Below are 16,648 nucleotides of genomic sequence, written 5' to 3'. Positions count from 1 at the left end.
GATTCCCTCTGTCTTCTCTTTAGAGGACCCCTCAACCTTTCGAATTTCAAAATTCATGTCCTACCTCGTCGCGCGCGGCCTTTTATCTGTCTTCGGCTCTTCGCAATCTAGAACGACCAATGTTTCACGAGCACGCGCGTCCCGCGCGCGGTCCAAGTTTAATCAAACTTCTAAAAGACTTCCGGCGCCGGCCCGCATTGCGATTCGTGGATTCAGGAACGAACTTCCGGTCCCACCTCGCGTCTCTCCTATTCTTTCTGTCGCCCGTCTACTCAGCATCCCACACCCTGCATTCTCTTAGAGCTACATTCTCAGTTTCCTCCTCGCGCTCGCCCGTCAAGCCGATAGCGCGAGAGTTGCGAGACTCGGCGGAACGAGGATCGCCTTTCGGGAAATTGAATCCCGTTTCGAATCCGCCGGGAGTCTTTCCAGCAACACGTCTGACACGTCGTGCAACGAGTCGCACTTCGGTTTCCTCTTTCACGTCGCTGCACCGGAATGTTTATGCGTTTCGGCTAGGAAGCGGCCCTGCATCTCGCCCGAATCGATGATAGGTCACCGGCTAACGATAGAATCTTGTCACTTTGCCCGGATTCTTTGCAAGGGAAATATCCACGCTCGGGCCTTAATATTCAGCGACAATGGTTTCTTCTTTCGTAGAGGGGGGAAATGAAAGAGAATCTACTTCCGATTGTGAGAAAATTCTCAACAGCTAAACTCTTCCCGAATACGTGTACTCGGCCATCTCCATATTTTTCTATCTATTTGCATTAATTCTCTTGGGAAACAAAAATTAATTTTTTATGCATGCACCAAGTAGCATAAAAAATTTTATTTTTCATGAAATTTAAATTAACTAAAGATAAAGCTTTGAACATAAAACCAGATGCAGATACGCCAGTGTATCTTTCATTTGACGCCGCAGTCTGGTTGTTACAACTTGACATCTTGTTTCTTGGTATACTATTGTAGCTACCTCCCTGTTTTGCAGGGTTTACGAGTCGCTGTCGCAAAGATAGGAACACCGATTTAACTTTGAGAGGTCGTTTTTACCTTTTACAGCCCATTACGTCGCGTCCGCTAGCTCTGATTAAAAGTGGAATTTACAAATCAAGCTTTTCTCAAGTGGAAAGGAACCTGTACAACATCTTTTAGTACACGAATAGAACAGGTATCGCTATTGCGACACAAATGCTCGATCGCGATTGTTGTCTGAGATAATAAATTTTTCCATGAAAACTTCAACTTTGAGTTGTCGGGACAATTTCGACTTGAGATTCAGTTGTATGACACATACTCGTTACACCGTTCTTGAAAGGATTAAGATACAATATTAAAATTATGTATTGCTAAAGAGAAAAAGCAAGTAGGTCGAAACGTACAACTTGCGTATTGAGGATTGGTTAAACTTGAAATTTGCCAATCTAGAGATATATCCTTTACGTCGTGTAGCCTTATGTAGCCTTGGCTTACAAATACGCCGTTTCTTTCTTACAACTGATAATCTTTGTCCATTGGCGAAGGTTGTCGACGAGTGGTGGATGAATCGCAGAAAAGAAGAAAAAAGGGAAAAATCTTTCTCGCCGGAGTGTCTTCGACAGCCAATCCCAATCCAACCCGTGTCAACAATTGCTAGTCTGATTCGCGACCTCAACTCGAAGCGTAAAATCAAAGTTGCTGCAGATCCGTTCGCGCTGACAAACTGTAAGAAAACTGTAGATATGTCTGGCGGTGTACGCGGAAACATTTAATCGCGATAATCACTGCCCCCGGTGTGTTTCTCCACGTCCGTCAAAAGTTCTTCCCCGACGCTAATTCGCTTAAAACAGTTGGAGAGGCAAGGGGTGCGTTGAACTCTGCGTCGCCGCAGCCGGACCACGCCGTGGCGAGTCCGCGACCCTAAAGCTCCAACTCCACCCTTTCGCACCCGCGGGCCACAGCGCGGGTCAATTTTAGCCTATACCTCGCACCCGAGGTCGGGGTAATGTTCGTTAACGAGGGCTCGGTCACGTACAAACAGTACGCTTTGCCCTGTAACGCGTCTAACGCGTGTAACGCTAAGTGCGGTGCGCATGTTGAGTTCTGTAAATGTCAATCGGAACGCCTGAAAAAGGGCAGGGAATTAACGGGCTCCGGCTCGAAATCGGACAACAATTTCATCGTTCCAGCGCGAATATGACGTAGAATTGGAGCGTATACGAATATTCTTTCGTGTTGAACCTTGTCAAATCTTGGATGGAACGAAAATATCCGCCCAACGACAGAAAATGATCCTGCGCGTATAGCGATATGAGACGCATAGTACTGAAAATTAATATTAGCATGCGCGGAGACAAAGGATAATAAACAGTATAAAGCGGAAAAGTATTCTCGGAGCCACTTTCGCCGAAATGCCATTCTAATAATCTAGAAAAAAGAATTCCGCTGCAATTTTTTCTTTCAGAAGAAAGGATATAATTGAATTAATTTCGAACGAAACCCCTCGCGCCCTGGAAAAGTTAATGCGCTTTGTGCTCGCGCGCGCCGAAACGAGCGTTACTTGCAACAAATGGCTAATGTTGCAAGCTGGAATATCTCTTGTCGACAAATCGATGACACAGTATTCCAATTGAAAGTGTGCCGTGTGCCGTCTGCCGTCTGCCGCTGCGTTAGGATCTGGGAACCAATCGCCTCATATCGGAAAACTTACGATTTCAACGATTCCATTTCTCAGTCCGATACGAATCACTTTTCGAAACTTTGCAATGCTTGAGATAAACAATAAATTATTAAACGAATCTGCAAAAATTAATCTTTGTTTCCTAAACTGCAAAGATCTTGCCATGATATGACAATTGGTCGAGCAATGTCTGTTGCTCGAAAAATAACATTTCAATCGATCCGACATTAGTTTGCCTTGTCGACGAAACTGGCGAGTTTCACCTGCCGACGAGTGGTTTTCACGAGCGACAACGACTTATCGCGCGATATTCGAACGCAAAGATAACTAATTGGAGACACAAGGCGGTAGGATGCGGTCGCGGACGGGTGTTTCCTGAGAACACAGGAATAGCGACGGATGGCAGAGTGCTCTTTTCTCGACGAAAAAGGGAAGGGTCGTCGGAAAAATACAAAAACACGTCCGCGCGCGAGGGAAAATGTTTGCGGAGTCAACGAAATGTGCTTTCGCGATCGCCCCCGCGTGCTTCTCCTCCCCTCCCCCTGCTTTGCCCCTAGGGTTGAAAGCTCGGACGTGTTATACCTGGACCAAGTTTCTCGCTGCTACGTTTAAAACGCGATTTCGAGGCCGCACACTTCGCGTCGTAAAGGTGTGTTTGTCGAAAACTTGAAAGCGCACAATTACGGGACTTTTGAGGGGGATTCGCGCGGATGTTGAAATATTTCTTTGTCAACCATTGGCACTTGTACGACGACGCTCTAAGAGGAATATTATGTACCGCTGCGGCGGAGCTCGGAATTCCGAATAAGTTGAAACGGATTATTATTACTAAGTATTGTTACCTTCGACACTTGGCGCAGAATAGAGAGATACTTGCGATGGGGACTCGTTAGAGATGAAACTCCAAGTCTTGATTGTTCGAGAAAGTCTTATACCCGTAATTTTCACGACAGACTCTAGGCGATCAAATATATTGCGGCCTAATATATTTCTAATATATGTATCAAGGTTTTTCATTTAAAATCACAAGTAAAAAACAAACAAATTAGAGCCTGCCATGAAAACGGATTCATTCTCAACGCGCCTCATTAGAAATAATCTGTCACGTGTATCTCCGGACATTACATTAGTCGAGCTGACAGATTTTTGCTAGACGCAGGCCGGGTCTGTTAAAATATAGAGAAGTGTTAAAATAATCAAGACACCGACTCGACGCTCGAATCTACGAGATTAACTGCAGAGCAATTCGTAATACATTCGCAATATTTGTAACAGAGCTCGTAGTTTTACAGTATGTTTTCAACATACATAGTGTCCCCCGACTCGCGACCGTGATTTTAATATTTCTCAGCGAAATAATATTTTTCAAATGAGAAACATTTACAACAGACGAATCAGTCTAATCACGAACGGTACGTATCTAACAAGCTCTCAGTTTGGCTCTGGAAGGTCGCTATGACATTTCATGAGTATTGACAAATTTATTATTTTTAATATCTCTGTAATATTTTTACAGAGACATAACGTGCGTATTTTTCATGTTTCAATATGACTTGAATATTATTGTTCATGTCATTTCGCGCAAACTTTAGATTACGTAATTAGTCCACTGCAAATGCTTGTTGAAAAATATTACAACCTCGACATTTTTGTCTTGTTGTACAATACCCTGTATGTATATCTCGCAAAAGTGACTCCGATACGAGACTTTTAGATAAATAGCGTAGGTAATCGATGTAAATTCTTAATCGCGTACTACAACGGAAAAACTCGCGGAAATGGTAAAAGCCGCACATCGACAATTCTCCTCTAATAACGATTTATCAGCCGGCGTCGGTTTTGCGGTGCACGTGTAGAGAATTAAAAAGATAATCCCGTCAGCTGCGAGTAAATCCGGCGGTGTAACTAAAAGCGTTACAAAAGCCGCCCGTGTGGTGAAAAAAAGTGTGGATATGTCGTGTACCGCCCCGTGGAAAAACGATGAGAGAGAGAGGGGGGGAAGAAAAGAGAGACGGAAGAACGAAAGGACGGATGATAGAGAGTTCGTAGGGATGATGCGGGAGGGACGTGAGGGGTGCAGGAGTTGGCGTTTATCGGTCGACGAACTGGGCCGCGTCCACGGTGTCAGCGTTATTCAAAATGCAATTTGCATCGGTGGCGCTTGCCTGCGGAAATCACAAATGCGCTCTGATTAGAGCAAGTTTTCCACCATTCGTTGCCGGAAGATAGAAACAGGCTGTGCAAGAGAGGGGAGGGAGTTTCGAAGCCGATGCAAGATACGGTGGGGGCAAGAGAGATAGTGGGGGAAAAAGAAATAAAAGAGAAGAGAAAAAAGATTTTCCTCGGCTAATTGCATGAGATACGCGATTGTTTCATGCATATTCAGCAGATCTTCGAGTGGGAATAGCTGATCACCCTTCCTTCGAGAGAGAATCTTCCCATTTCCTTCTCTCCCTCCCCCCTCTCAGAGTTTCCTTCTTCGTCGCGAAGAAACGAAGCACGAATCTCGAGGAGCTCTCTCTCTCGATAAAGAAACCCGATCATTAAACACAATCGTCCTAAGCCGCCAAGTGCACCACTGGACGGCAATTAAACGCGACAATCCCGTTCTGCTATTTTTCTTGGTTACCGTCGTAACTAAGGTACCAATGTACAATTCATCGCGTACATATTTTTTCCATTATACGCGACAGCCTGTAGAATTACGAAACAAAGAATTTCGAGATGACAATTCGATTCGGCAGATCGATAATCGCGATATTAACGCGATTGGATCGTTGGCCAACTTTTTTGTCCGCGTGTACGCGCGTAACTTGGATGCAAGCATGTGCACCGCGGCTAATTGATAAACAGAGCCGTTGGAACAGCCCGTTGCATTATAAGCCACGTCGGCATCGAGCGCTTTGTCGAAAATCAACGGCGATTCGACGACTAATTAATACTGTTTTTGATATGCGCCCCGCACCTGCTCGTCAATCAGAAAACCATCGATGTCGCGCCACCCTCCCGGAAATCTCGCAGCCCTCCCCCTCCCCCCTTGCGTTGCTCGCCCCCGTCGAACGTGTCACGAATGTCGATGGATATTTTTTTCGGCGATGATGAATATTAACGTACATTATTGGAGCTTTATCAAATCCCGGGCAAAAAGTGATATCGCTTTATTTTCCACGTTCTACGTGTAATTCCACGAATAGATATTTATTACATAGAAATCATTCAAAGTTGAAAACTATGCACGTATTTACGAGAAACTAAACCGATAGAAAAATATCCAATTCTTGTGGTTGATAAGACAACATTTTCTTTTCACTTACAGTTCATCATTTCGAGATGATTTATTTGATTCGTTAGGATAAAAGTTCAACTGGAGGACCTTAGTTACCCCTCATCGTCCTTGGTCCTCCAAGGGTTAAACAAATCTTAAGAGGTTCGTTTCAAATTTCGTCCTCCCGGCACTACGTATTCGACGTTGACGCAAAGTAACGGTATTGAAATACCTCGGACGTTTATACTGTGCGTATAACTTGTCGTGATTACTTCATTCTTTGACACAATTGGAACAAATCGCGGGAATCCGTTAAACGCGCGGCTCCAAAAAAAAGATGAAATTCCGTCGGAACCGATATTTCCATTATCGATCGGCACGTCAACCTCCGCTTATAGGGGTTCGACAAATTGCCGGCCGCAAGCAATATGGACCGCGCGCGGCCGGATGGTACGATTCGGTAGACGACGAATGACGCGCTCCGGCAGACGTGATGCGATTCCCTATCGGCATAGAACGATGCGCGAATACTCGTATTATCTTAGCGCGAATATTATATCCAGACACGTCGTGTCATAATCGGCTTTGCTTCCGCGTGACCCTTTCCCGCGGTCTCATGTAGATTACCATTTTTTCTTCATTCCGATCTCGCACGCAACCTGACGATATTTCGCGTACGCGCGCGCCAAGTGATTCGATTGTAATGGATCGCGAGCGTAACTTTTCGAGGGACGGGCGAACGAAAAATGCACTTTCGGCTTTTTTCCCCCGTTTTTCTTTTTTCGAAAAAAGGAGAGGACAAAAATAGGATAATCATCGCCACGCGCTTTCGGGACGTGATACGCGACGCACGCGCGATTTGTTATTGGGGGAATTTTTTATCGGCAGCCACCCCGCCTTGGCCGTTCCTCGCGCGCCGAATGTCCGGCCGATGATTGATAACGGAGAGAGAAAGCGGGTCATCCCTATATTTCTTTTTTTATATATTTTTTTTTAGGCGAACGTTTTACAACGGCTTCAACCCTTTTATTCTGCTCGCGCGCGCTGATTGCGAAAGCGCCGGGCGCGAGCGCGTGTCGCGGTACGTCTCGTCGGTGTGTGTACCTCTCGAGTTTGTCCTTCTTTGGCGAGCTTGATCGAACGGCGCGTTTGACGAAGGAACCCGTGTGTACCGCGGCTTTTGAATAATTCCGCGCTTCTAAGGGCGAGTGAGGCGCCGCCGCGCGATTTGCCGCGCGCTTATGCGGAAAACGCGATCCGACGCGGCGAATTAAGAGGATCAATCGCGACGGTTTTGCGAATTTTGCACCATCTACTCGCCGGATTTCCTATTTCTTTCCCGCGCGGCCGCTCGACCACTCGAAACTCGGATCCAACTCGATCTCGTACAGCATCGCTATTGTTTCGCGCCGCTTTATGATTTAATGCACGCGTCCTCGCTGCCTCTTGCATTTTTCCAACTTTGTCCCAACTGTTTTTATTTCCGGCACAGCGTTTTTCTACGATGTTTCGTTTGTCATGACGAGTATCGCGCGCGAATTCGCTTTTTTCAAATATCGTTCCCCTGAAATAACACGAGTTTTCGAGTTTGGTATAATGGCGGCGTGGTTTTAATGTCAAAATATGTTGTGAGGGAAAACAAGGGAAGAAGAGTAACTTTTTTTTTATTGTAAAGTGAAAATTAAAATTGAGATGACAATGGCTGTTGTCAGGCGGCTCCATAAAAAATAAGAGAAGAGGGACGTCGAGATGATTCCGCGTGCACCGCCAACAATGTTTAATTCACTACGCGATATCAATTTTTCTGATAACCTCGTTTTATTTACTACGCTCGCTATTATACAAGCGCATTACGAGAGAAACAGTGACTTTTCAATATTCAATTATAAATAGCGCATTAGAAAAGATGGAAGAAATTTTAGGAGTAAACTTGTAGTACAAGCGAGCATTGAGAGTGGGATCGTATATACGGAAAGAAAGTTGTTTTAAAATTTCGAAAAATTGTTGAGAAGTCTTTCTTCGCGACGATTACACGATCTAACAATGATTTTTCCACTAAACAGATTTCACTGCAAGAGCAATAAATTCATATTAGGGACTCGTCTCATAATAGTTTTTCAACTACTATTTGTGTTAAAATGATCAATTTGACTACATATTGAATAAAAGCAGTGGCGACTATTGATTGAGTCACTACGAATGTAACAGTGAATTATGGATGCATTTAATGTTATGAGTGACCCAGGTGAAATTGCTATTAAAAATATATTATTTCGGATCTTATCGCGGAACTCGTAAAAAGAATGACGCAGTTTTAGAAATTTTTTCAGAGCGTTTCGTATAATAATTTCAACGCGAAAGGCAGCTATCTTTCTACAATCTCCATCAGAAATTCTATCAGCGCCTCGTGTGCCACGGAATACCGTGTGATGATTGATAGCGAAGAAACTGGGTTAACGGCGGCTCTTTTTTCTCACATTTTGTTTCGATTGCCGTGTCCGTCTTGGCGCGAGCAATGCGCCGCAAAATGGACACCCGGGCGTTCACGTCAGTTGCGTTTCGCGGGGATACGAGGGACACTTTGAGACCGGAACGAGAGATGAGTAAATGTCTACCCGGCGCGAATGAGAAACATTAAAAGCGAAAACGTGTCTTCTTCGAGAAGGCGTAAAAAGGCGAACTCTCCATCTCGTCGTTTCTACTTCGAAATGAGTGAGTGACCTCGTCGCCCACTTTTTCAACACGAATCCATCTTTCTTCGATACTTGATTCGCTCGCAGTGGTTGCAGTCCAAATTTATTTACATCGCAGGTTTATACAACTTTACCTTAGATACGTTAAGGAAGTTGAGGAAAGAAATTTAAGAATTCTAGATTTGGTGTGTTTTGTGCGTTCCATTTCGCTTTTCACAGCAACAAGAATTCAGATCAGTAAAAGACTTGATGTAACACGATCAAATACATTCGATCGTACAATTTATGTGATAGGTAATTGAGCCCTAGATGCAAAGTGAAGAAGACGCCGGGAGAGAAAGAGAAACATTTAGGCAATAGAAATATTTTCATGTACCTCAGATTCAAGCAAATAAGAATGGGATAAACTTTTGCAGATAATTTTCTTGCGATATCTAAATATTATTTATCAAGGCCCTATCTTCGGGTTATCTACAGTTTTCTAGATTCTAGCCCACAACGGATAAACCTGCGTAAACATTCAAGCTCAACTAAACTAAAGTAATTGTTGATCTGGGCAGTTTTTTATAATGAAGAATAAATTTTTAGATAAATTCAAGATCTGACTATGAATGCCTACTGGCCTTAGTATACATTTAAGTTGTTTGATTTTCAGAATAAATTTTACAAGAAAATTCTCTCCGTGTACACGGAAAGAACTATTCGAAGGCGGTATTTTTAAGAGCACGTGCGTGTGGACGCCCGTGACAAAGGTCACGACTCATTGTCAGTCTGATTGCGGAAACGCTTGGCCGATACGTTTGTCCTAGCGGTAAAATCAATCCATTTTCGTCAGGTCGAATTTCTGTCCTGCCCCGCGCCAATTCGGCGCACGCCTCGTTTCCTCTCCATCGAGAGGCGGTGGCTCAACAAGTCGCGCGGCCGCCGAGAAGTCATCGTCACGGCGATGCAAGTAGATACGCAAAGAGTAGAGAAGAGACCGTAATCAGCGTTCGTCCGCTTAAAATTACGACGGGAGCAATTTTGAAAAGAATGGAGATTAATTTGCCCAACTTGTACGTAGTTTGTTTTGCAATGTGCGAGATATACAAATTTGAAATTTTTACGCGAGAAAAGGAGCGAGAGCTGGCCAAGAGTGTGATCGCCAAGAGGGCTCTACTCACTACTTAACTTTCAATCTCTTTTTCTTTTTATGTTGGACATTTAGTTAGATAATAGATGTAACCTCGAGCGTTGAAAAGATGTAATGTTTCTCAGGTTTCATGAGATATAATTAGATGCTCGAGACACGATTCCTTTTTTGCCCCGATCACGAGCTTGTTACGTGACTGGTCGCGCGTTAAGGACAGCGTCACCCCTTGGACTCTTGGCGATCACGCGATCACCAAGGCTCGCGCGCGTTCTCCAGACTAAAGCGTGCACGTAATGCACGTAAAAGGGGTTACTCACCCCCTGCCAGCAGCAGCAGTAGAAATCGGCGCGTCATCCCTGTCGTCCTCGTCACTCTACATGAAACGATCCTGTCGGCGGAGACGAAGAATCGGCGACGTCGCTGTCACTCTCGAACGGCGAACCCCTCTCTTCCGCCACTTGCCGAATACTCTCGCGGAGAGACGTTCGCGCGGAGAACCGCGATTGCTTGATTCCGCGGCGCGTCGACCAACGTAGGACGACCAGTCGGAAGGAGAGACAAACGGGGGAAGCTGCGCGGGCCAAGTCTCGCCGTCGACTGGCGCGCTTCCGCGTATCCGACCCCTCTGATAACCGGCCGGCACCCTCTGCACCCCCCGCCGAGCCGTATCACCGGCCATTCTCCGCCGCGAATTCGCGACCGCGCGCATCGCCGGGCGATAACACATTTTCGCCCAAGACTAGAATCTCTTCTCCGTGGGCTCTTTTGGCGCTGCAAATCATCCTCGTGCCAGCATCGACGAGAAAGATGAATTTCTCAAACGCAGCTTTCCTCGCGGCCCAATTTTTCTTTCTCCTTTCATATTCGCCGTATCGAGTACCTGTAATTAGTACACGAAACGTTAATAAAGAAATTTTTCATAGAATTGTTTTTATAACATATCTTGCTAATTTCAACTTGATGTTTCAAGTGTGACGAGTACTGATAAGTCTTAATAGTCTGTTACTAGTGCGTAATCGAAATTTCAGAGATTTCTCCAAAATTCTACCAAAAATTTAACAGTTATGATTTGGATGCTTGCAAAAGCTGAGAAAATTGCGCTTATTAGCGATGATGGAAATGCGCGAAAAAAAGAAGCGTCAAATGTAAGTTTTGCTAATTATGTTTCAGCTTGTGTGATATTACATTTATTAAAATGGAAAATTAAAAAAGATATTTGGAAACTCGTTGAAAAATCATGATACGTAAAAAATGTTCATCTCTCAATTAACCCGCTAGATTTAATGGTTTTTCGGAGATCCGCACATATTTAATCGTTACGATTTCGCGATGCGTGCAAGCGACAAAAGAGAGAAAATTATACGCATCAAGTAACCGTAATTAATACATGAAATCAATTTTTAACGAAATTGCGTGATAACACTTACTTGCTCGGTAATAATTTAAGAAATCGCGGACGCTCTCAATGATCCCTCACCTCCGCAGCTCTAGAATGACGAATGAAACGGAGGATCGAACGGCCGAATTAATTGCTTATCCATAATTGCAGTTGCCCAGAAAGACCGACGTGGAAACCACGGACATGTACGTGTACATAGACCAAGTTGGAGAGAGAGAAAGAGAGAGAGGTATTTGATTTCTGTCTACTGGTTTTCCACTCTAGCTTATTAGCTAACCTTTTTATGGGCAGTGAAAGTATTCCATCAGTAATAAGCTAGAATGAGAAACAAGTAAAAAGCTTATACTCTGCAGACCGGAATGCTTGGTCTATGTATGATAGACTATGTATGATGATATGAAAGAAACCGACGCGGCGACGCGGCGATCTCGACGACTTTCCAAGACTCTTGGCGCCGAGTGGAGGATATATTCGGCGAAACGTGATCCACGATCGACAAGTTGCACACTCGTTCGATTAGCGACTACGACGAGTGATGATAGTTTCGGCGATTCTTACCCGAAAAGAAGAGCTGCCCGCGCCCGCCGTAACGTGCCCGCCATATTCGCCGATGTTAATTCGCAACAGTGACGTGACTCCCACTTGGCGCTGCGACCGCTCGAGGGACGCAAGCATAATTAGGAAACGTGTCACAAATGCAAAATTATTTGCGACCAATCGTCGAAACGTGATGAATGAACTCTCCGCTCATTTGAAATTCCTTTATCCGCAGTCTTTCGTACCTTGTAAAAGTGAAAAGGAAATAAACGTATCGCCAGCCGCTGAAAATTCCGCTTGGTTGGAAACACTTGCGTCCTAAATCTCGCTGCCCCAAGATCCGCGATATTAATCCGCCAACAGGCCGGGATATTAAACCGCGGAATTCAAAACTTTCTTAACGCGCCGCAGTCGCTTTTATGAAGCCGCCTTGTAATATTTGCAAAAACGCCACGCGCGCGCGTGCAAGTTGGAAAATTTTCATCGTTATCCCGGGGCCGTAACGGTTCTTTTCCCTTTTTTTGCGAGGCAATTTTCCATTTAATAGTGAATAAGTGAACGCGCCAATTTTCAATACATGTTGCGCAAAAAAATGTGCTTTCGATTAGAGTGACAGTTGGAAATAGCGTTCCAAAGTATTCTTCTTTGAGGAAGCTCTCTTTTGTAGCAGCGGCTTGACAGCAACCAATGAGAATTCAAATCCGCCAATGAGAAGCGAGCAGCTGTTGGCGTGCGCGCGCGTACCGTTCCTCTCTCTCTCAGAGGCACTTGACGAGTTGCGCAACGCGGTCGCGAGGCTACGGAATAGCGAGAATTTTGGCGCCAACGAGGCAAGCGACGAGGTATATTGGCGATCGGCGAGAAACAGCGGCAGAAGTGAGTACGCGGATAGTCGCCGGCGCGAAAGCCGCCCGCCGACTAGCGGGTGACAGTCAGGATAAGCGTTTTACGGCCACGTTCGCGGACCTAACCTGAAAATGCGTGTTGCAGTGCCACCACGGAGACCGACGAAGCGAACGGCCGAGGAGCCCACGCAAGCGGACAAGGCGCCAAAGCAGGTGAAGAAGAAGCAAGGTAGGAGCGATTTTGCGCTCGTAAAGAGAGAGTTATCTTTTCAGTTGAAATAGCCAATTTTCCTCCTCGCAGGATTATGCGTGAAACCTGACTTGCGTTCGCTCCCGATCGGCGGCGTTATGCTCGTGTTCGGACAAGGTGATTTTGGACAGCTCGGCCTGGGGGAGGATGTAACTGAGAAAATGCGTCCCGCGGCCATATCCGATTACCCGGACATTGTAGCCGTAGCAGCCGGCGCCATGCACAATGTATGCTTGAGGAAGATGGGAGAGGTATTGACTTTTGGATGCAACGACGAGGGAGCGCTCGGGCGAGACACCAGCAAAGAAGGCTCCGAGACGGTGCCAGGCGTCATTCAATTACCTGGCAAGGCTATTCAGGTCACTGCAGGAGATTCGCACACCGCCGCATTGTTGGAGGATGGCCGGGTATTCGCCTGGGGCACATTTAGGGTATGTTTACCTCCATAATGCTCTGACATTTAACATTAACATTGATTTCTCAACAGGATACGCACGGTTCAATGGGACTAACGTTGAAGGGAAACGAGCCATTTCCTGTCGAGATGTTACCCAAAGTTAAAGTCGTCAAGATAGCATCGGGTAACGATCATTTAGTGTTACTTAGTGAAAACGGACGTGTATATACCTGCGGACGCGGTGAACAAGGACAACTGGGACGAGTAGCTGCTCGCACAGCTAGTAGAAATACACGACAAGGAATAGGCCTGCTACTCACTCCCGGCGTAGTTGAATTTAAAATCAGGAAGAAGTTGTATTTTGATGATATATGGGCGGGAAACTTTTGCACTTTTGCCAAGGAGCACGAGAAAGGAGACATATATGTGTTTGGCTTGAACAATTTCCATCAAATTGGTACAAGAGCTACTTTTCAATCGCATACTCCAATGATGTCGACTGCTGTCTCTTGACTGCATATCTCTTGCGATTCAACTTTTAGGTTTAAAGGACAATGATATCCACTTTCATCCACAAGTGTCAAAGACCTTCAACGGCAAAGTATGGAGACATATCAGCAGCGGAGAACATCATACCATCGCCCTGGACGATGCGGGACAGGTATTTGTGATGGGTCGCAAGGAGTATGGTCGCCTCGGCCTCGGACCCAATTGCTCAGACGCGGAAGAACTCGCGTTAGTTCCTGCTCTAAGCTCTACCAAATGCGTTGACGTAGGCGCAGGTAGCAGAGAATCTTTTGCCGTTACAGAATCTGGTAATGCCAATGTATTTATTTCAACTCGAAATTCTTTATTTCTATTTTCCTATTATCCATTTTCTATTATGATAGGTGATTTGTATTCGTGGGGTATGGGAACCAATGGAAATCTCGGAACGGGGGATGTGAAAGACGTCGAGGAGCCTGCATTAGTGAAGGGAAAGCAGTTGGAGGGTAAGACGGTGGTACGAGTCAGCGGCGGCGGTCAGCACACTTTGGCTTTGGCAACGATTCGTCCGGTGAAAGATAAAACTGCTGGTTAATATTATTCAACATTGTAGACATTGCGTATGTGATAGAAATTTAGACATGAATGAGTCATTCTCAACATTCGCGATGTTACCTTGCCAAACGCAAGTATAAGAAATCCTTCCGTTAAGGTTCCAATTTTGTTCCGAATCCACAACACTTGAATTTGTATATATACATATATTCTGTTAGATTGTCACAAATTAATTCATTATGCTTACAATAATTAATATATTGTGTTCTTGTTAGCATTACCACCTATTATGTATCACCAGAACAGGCATTTTTCTACCTGCAAACGATTGTGTCTAAAAGTATACGTGAAAAACAAATACTTTAAACGGACAAGAAATTATATTTTCAATGATGAATAAAAGTTGTTAAATGTCAGGTATGATGCTTTAATCAAATTTTTATGCACTTTGGTCTTGGACGACAGCCATTTGAAATATTTGAGAAATTGAAAAAGTCAAACGTTCAATTTATTTTCTTTCTAAATGTAAACATGAATTAAGAACTCGTACAGGTTACAAACTGTAATCGCACTGAAAGATGGCACAAGTGATTTAATTTAATTTGGTTTCGGTGGCTCCGGGACTTTAGCTTCCTGCATTGAAATCTGGGTGAGTTTCTTGCCGATGCGTTCGTGAACGTCCAAGTATTTAGCGATACAGCGATCTAGACATATCGATTCTCCCTTGCCTAGTTCAGCCTCGGTATATTTTGGTGCTATGCACTTTCTATGACACGCAGATGTCATACGATTATACATATCGGACATCATTTCTATCTCCAGCTCCTGCACCAATTTCAATTTGTCTTGGTCCAATTGTGGTAATGTCGCCATTGCAACTTGTCTATCTTGATAACTTTTCTATCTTGAATATTTCTTGAAATAATAAATTAATCTACAACGTTGGTGTTGCGCAATCGTTGTCTAGCTTTCATAATCTCGTATCTTCTGGCATTGACGCTCTTCTTGGACAGCACAAATGCGTAAAGTCCCAAGACAGTGGCTACGGACCTGCAAGACATAGATTTTACAATAAGAGTGCACACGCAAGAAAATTGTTTTAATTATCAAACGCGGATTGTCCCTTTTTAGGAGATGCCTACCATCCAATTCCTATTTTCGCCACAGTTGGCAAAGCCATGTTTTATTTAATCTTACAAGGTAAAAAATTTCATATACCTGAACCTGTACGTACAGGATAAGTACGTCGACAATAATAACCTCTCTCAACAAGTTTCATGCGGCACGCCAGGTATTTTCTGTATGCACAGCTAGAGACAGACCCTCGAGGACTGCGTTCAGAAACACCACCCGAGTACCCCAGCGTATTATTCTATCCTTGTTGCTCACCGTATGTTAAACAAGGATAAAATGATACTCTGGGGTACTCGGGTGGTGTTTTTGAACGCAGTCGAGGAAGAGAAACTGAACGCTCAAGGTGCATTTTCACGTGTCGCTCGAACCGGCCGTTTCAGCGACAAAAAGGGTCACGTGATTACTTTTGTCGCAGAATTGTTACAGCAGCAACTATGGCACATGAAAAATAGCAAGAAGCAGCAAATCTGTCTTTAAAAGACAATTCTAACCTTCAAGCGACAGGACCTCAAACGTGCAGTACCAATTAAGGTGCATATTATGAAACTGTTTGGAATGAATTTTCATCAGAATTATTCAATTATTTTCTACATTTCTATTGTGTTTTCTAGGAAAGACAGAATAATTCCGAGTTATGGCTTCAAAAAAATATTACAATTGGTTACTAAATTGTAACAAATTCATTTATGAACGTAAAGTCGAATTTGAAAATAATGCAGTTGTTGCAATTGTTATGAAAAAAATGCTATTACTGTGAAACACAGGACGATGTTTGCCATCGTCGGCGATGTACTGCGGACGTACGTCGCACTATTACAGTGCTGCCACATTACATAGTACAACGTTTGAGCGTTAACTTTGTAGTTGAAACTGTTCAAACTACAAAATTTTAGCCGCTGAAACAGATCTGTCGCTCCACTTGCTTATTTCAGCAGCACGTGAAATTGCACCTTCAGGCTCTGATTGGTGCCCTGAACGCATCAGTGAACTCTATACATACTGGAATGAGTGATCTATTGTTCTGGCTGTTGCCGAGAGAGAGGTGCGTTTGGGTGAATCCTTGTCTCCTTCTAGTACTACCTGATTGGATAGTCGCATATAAATGACGAGAAGAAGGGAGTCATTTATATGCGATTATCCAATCAGGTAGTACTAGAAGGAGACAAGGATTCACCCAACGCACCTCTCTCTCGGCAACAGCCAGAACTATAGATCACTCATTCCAGTATGTATAGAGTTCACTGGAACGCATTGATGCTATTGGTTGATATTTCCCAATATGGCGTCGCCATTTGC

General features: G+C 44.4%; 3 protein-coding genes across 4 annotated transcripts in view; 1 reads left to right on the top strand and 2 right to left on the bottom strand.

Moving 5' to 3' along the window:
* Positions 1-10,392, bottom strand: part of LOC105562708 (hemicentin-1-like) — a 152,947-nt gene extending 142,555 nt beyond the window's left edge. For both annotated transcript variants that reach the window (XM_012013750.1, XM_012013751.1), the window contains exon 1: positions 10,067-10,392. In XM_012013750.1, coding sequence (XP_011869140.1) covers positions 10,067-10,103 — 37 coding nt within the window. In that variant the 5' untranslated portion in view covers positions 10,104-10,392. The remainder of the gene's footprint in view (positions 1-10,066) is intronic.
* Positions 10,393-12,377: 1,985 nt separating this feature from the next.
* Positions 12,378-14,634, top strand: LOC105562707 (regulator of chromosome condensation-like). The gene is made up of 6 exons (XM_012013749.1): positions 12,378-12,561; positions 12,676-12,759; positions 12,832-13,211; positions 13,268-13,634; positions 13,720-13,992; positions 14,068-14,634. The coding sequence occupies exons 1-6, from the start codon at positions 12,393-12,395 to the stop codon at positions 14,256-14,258; spliced, it is 1,464 nt and encodes a 487-aa protein (XP_011869139.1). The 5' UTR covers positions 12,378-12,392; the 3' UTR covers positions 14,259-14,634.
* A 72-nt stretch (positions 14,635-14,706) lies between these two features.
* LOC105562706 (mitochondrial import inner membrane translocase subunit Tim10) lies at positions 14,707-15,169 on the bottom strand. The gene has a single exon (XM_012013748.1). It carries the CDS (start codon positions 15,089-15,091, stop codon positions 14,816-14,818), a length of 276 nt encoding a protein of 91 aa, XP_011869138.1. The 5' UTR covers positions 15,092-15,169; the 3' UTR covers positions 14,707-14,815.
* Between the last annotated feature and the right edge of the window lie 1,479 nt (positions 15,170-16,648).

Source organism: Vollenhovia emeryi, unplaced genomic scaffold (genome assembly GCF_000949405.1).
Source record: "Vollenhovia emeryi isolate VEMERY1.0 unplaced genomic scaffold, V.emery_V1.0 DF939184.1, whole genome shotgun sequence".
NCBI lineage: Eukaryota > Metazoa > Arthropoda > Insecta > Hymenoptera > Formicidae > Vollenhovia > Vollenhovia emeryi.
This window is presented reverse-complemented; position numbering and strand designations above follow the sequence as displayed.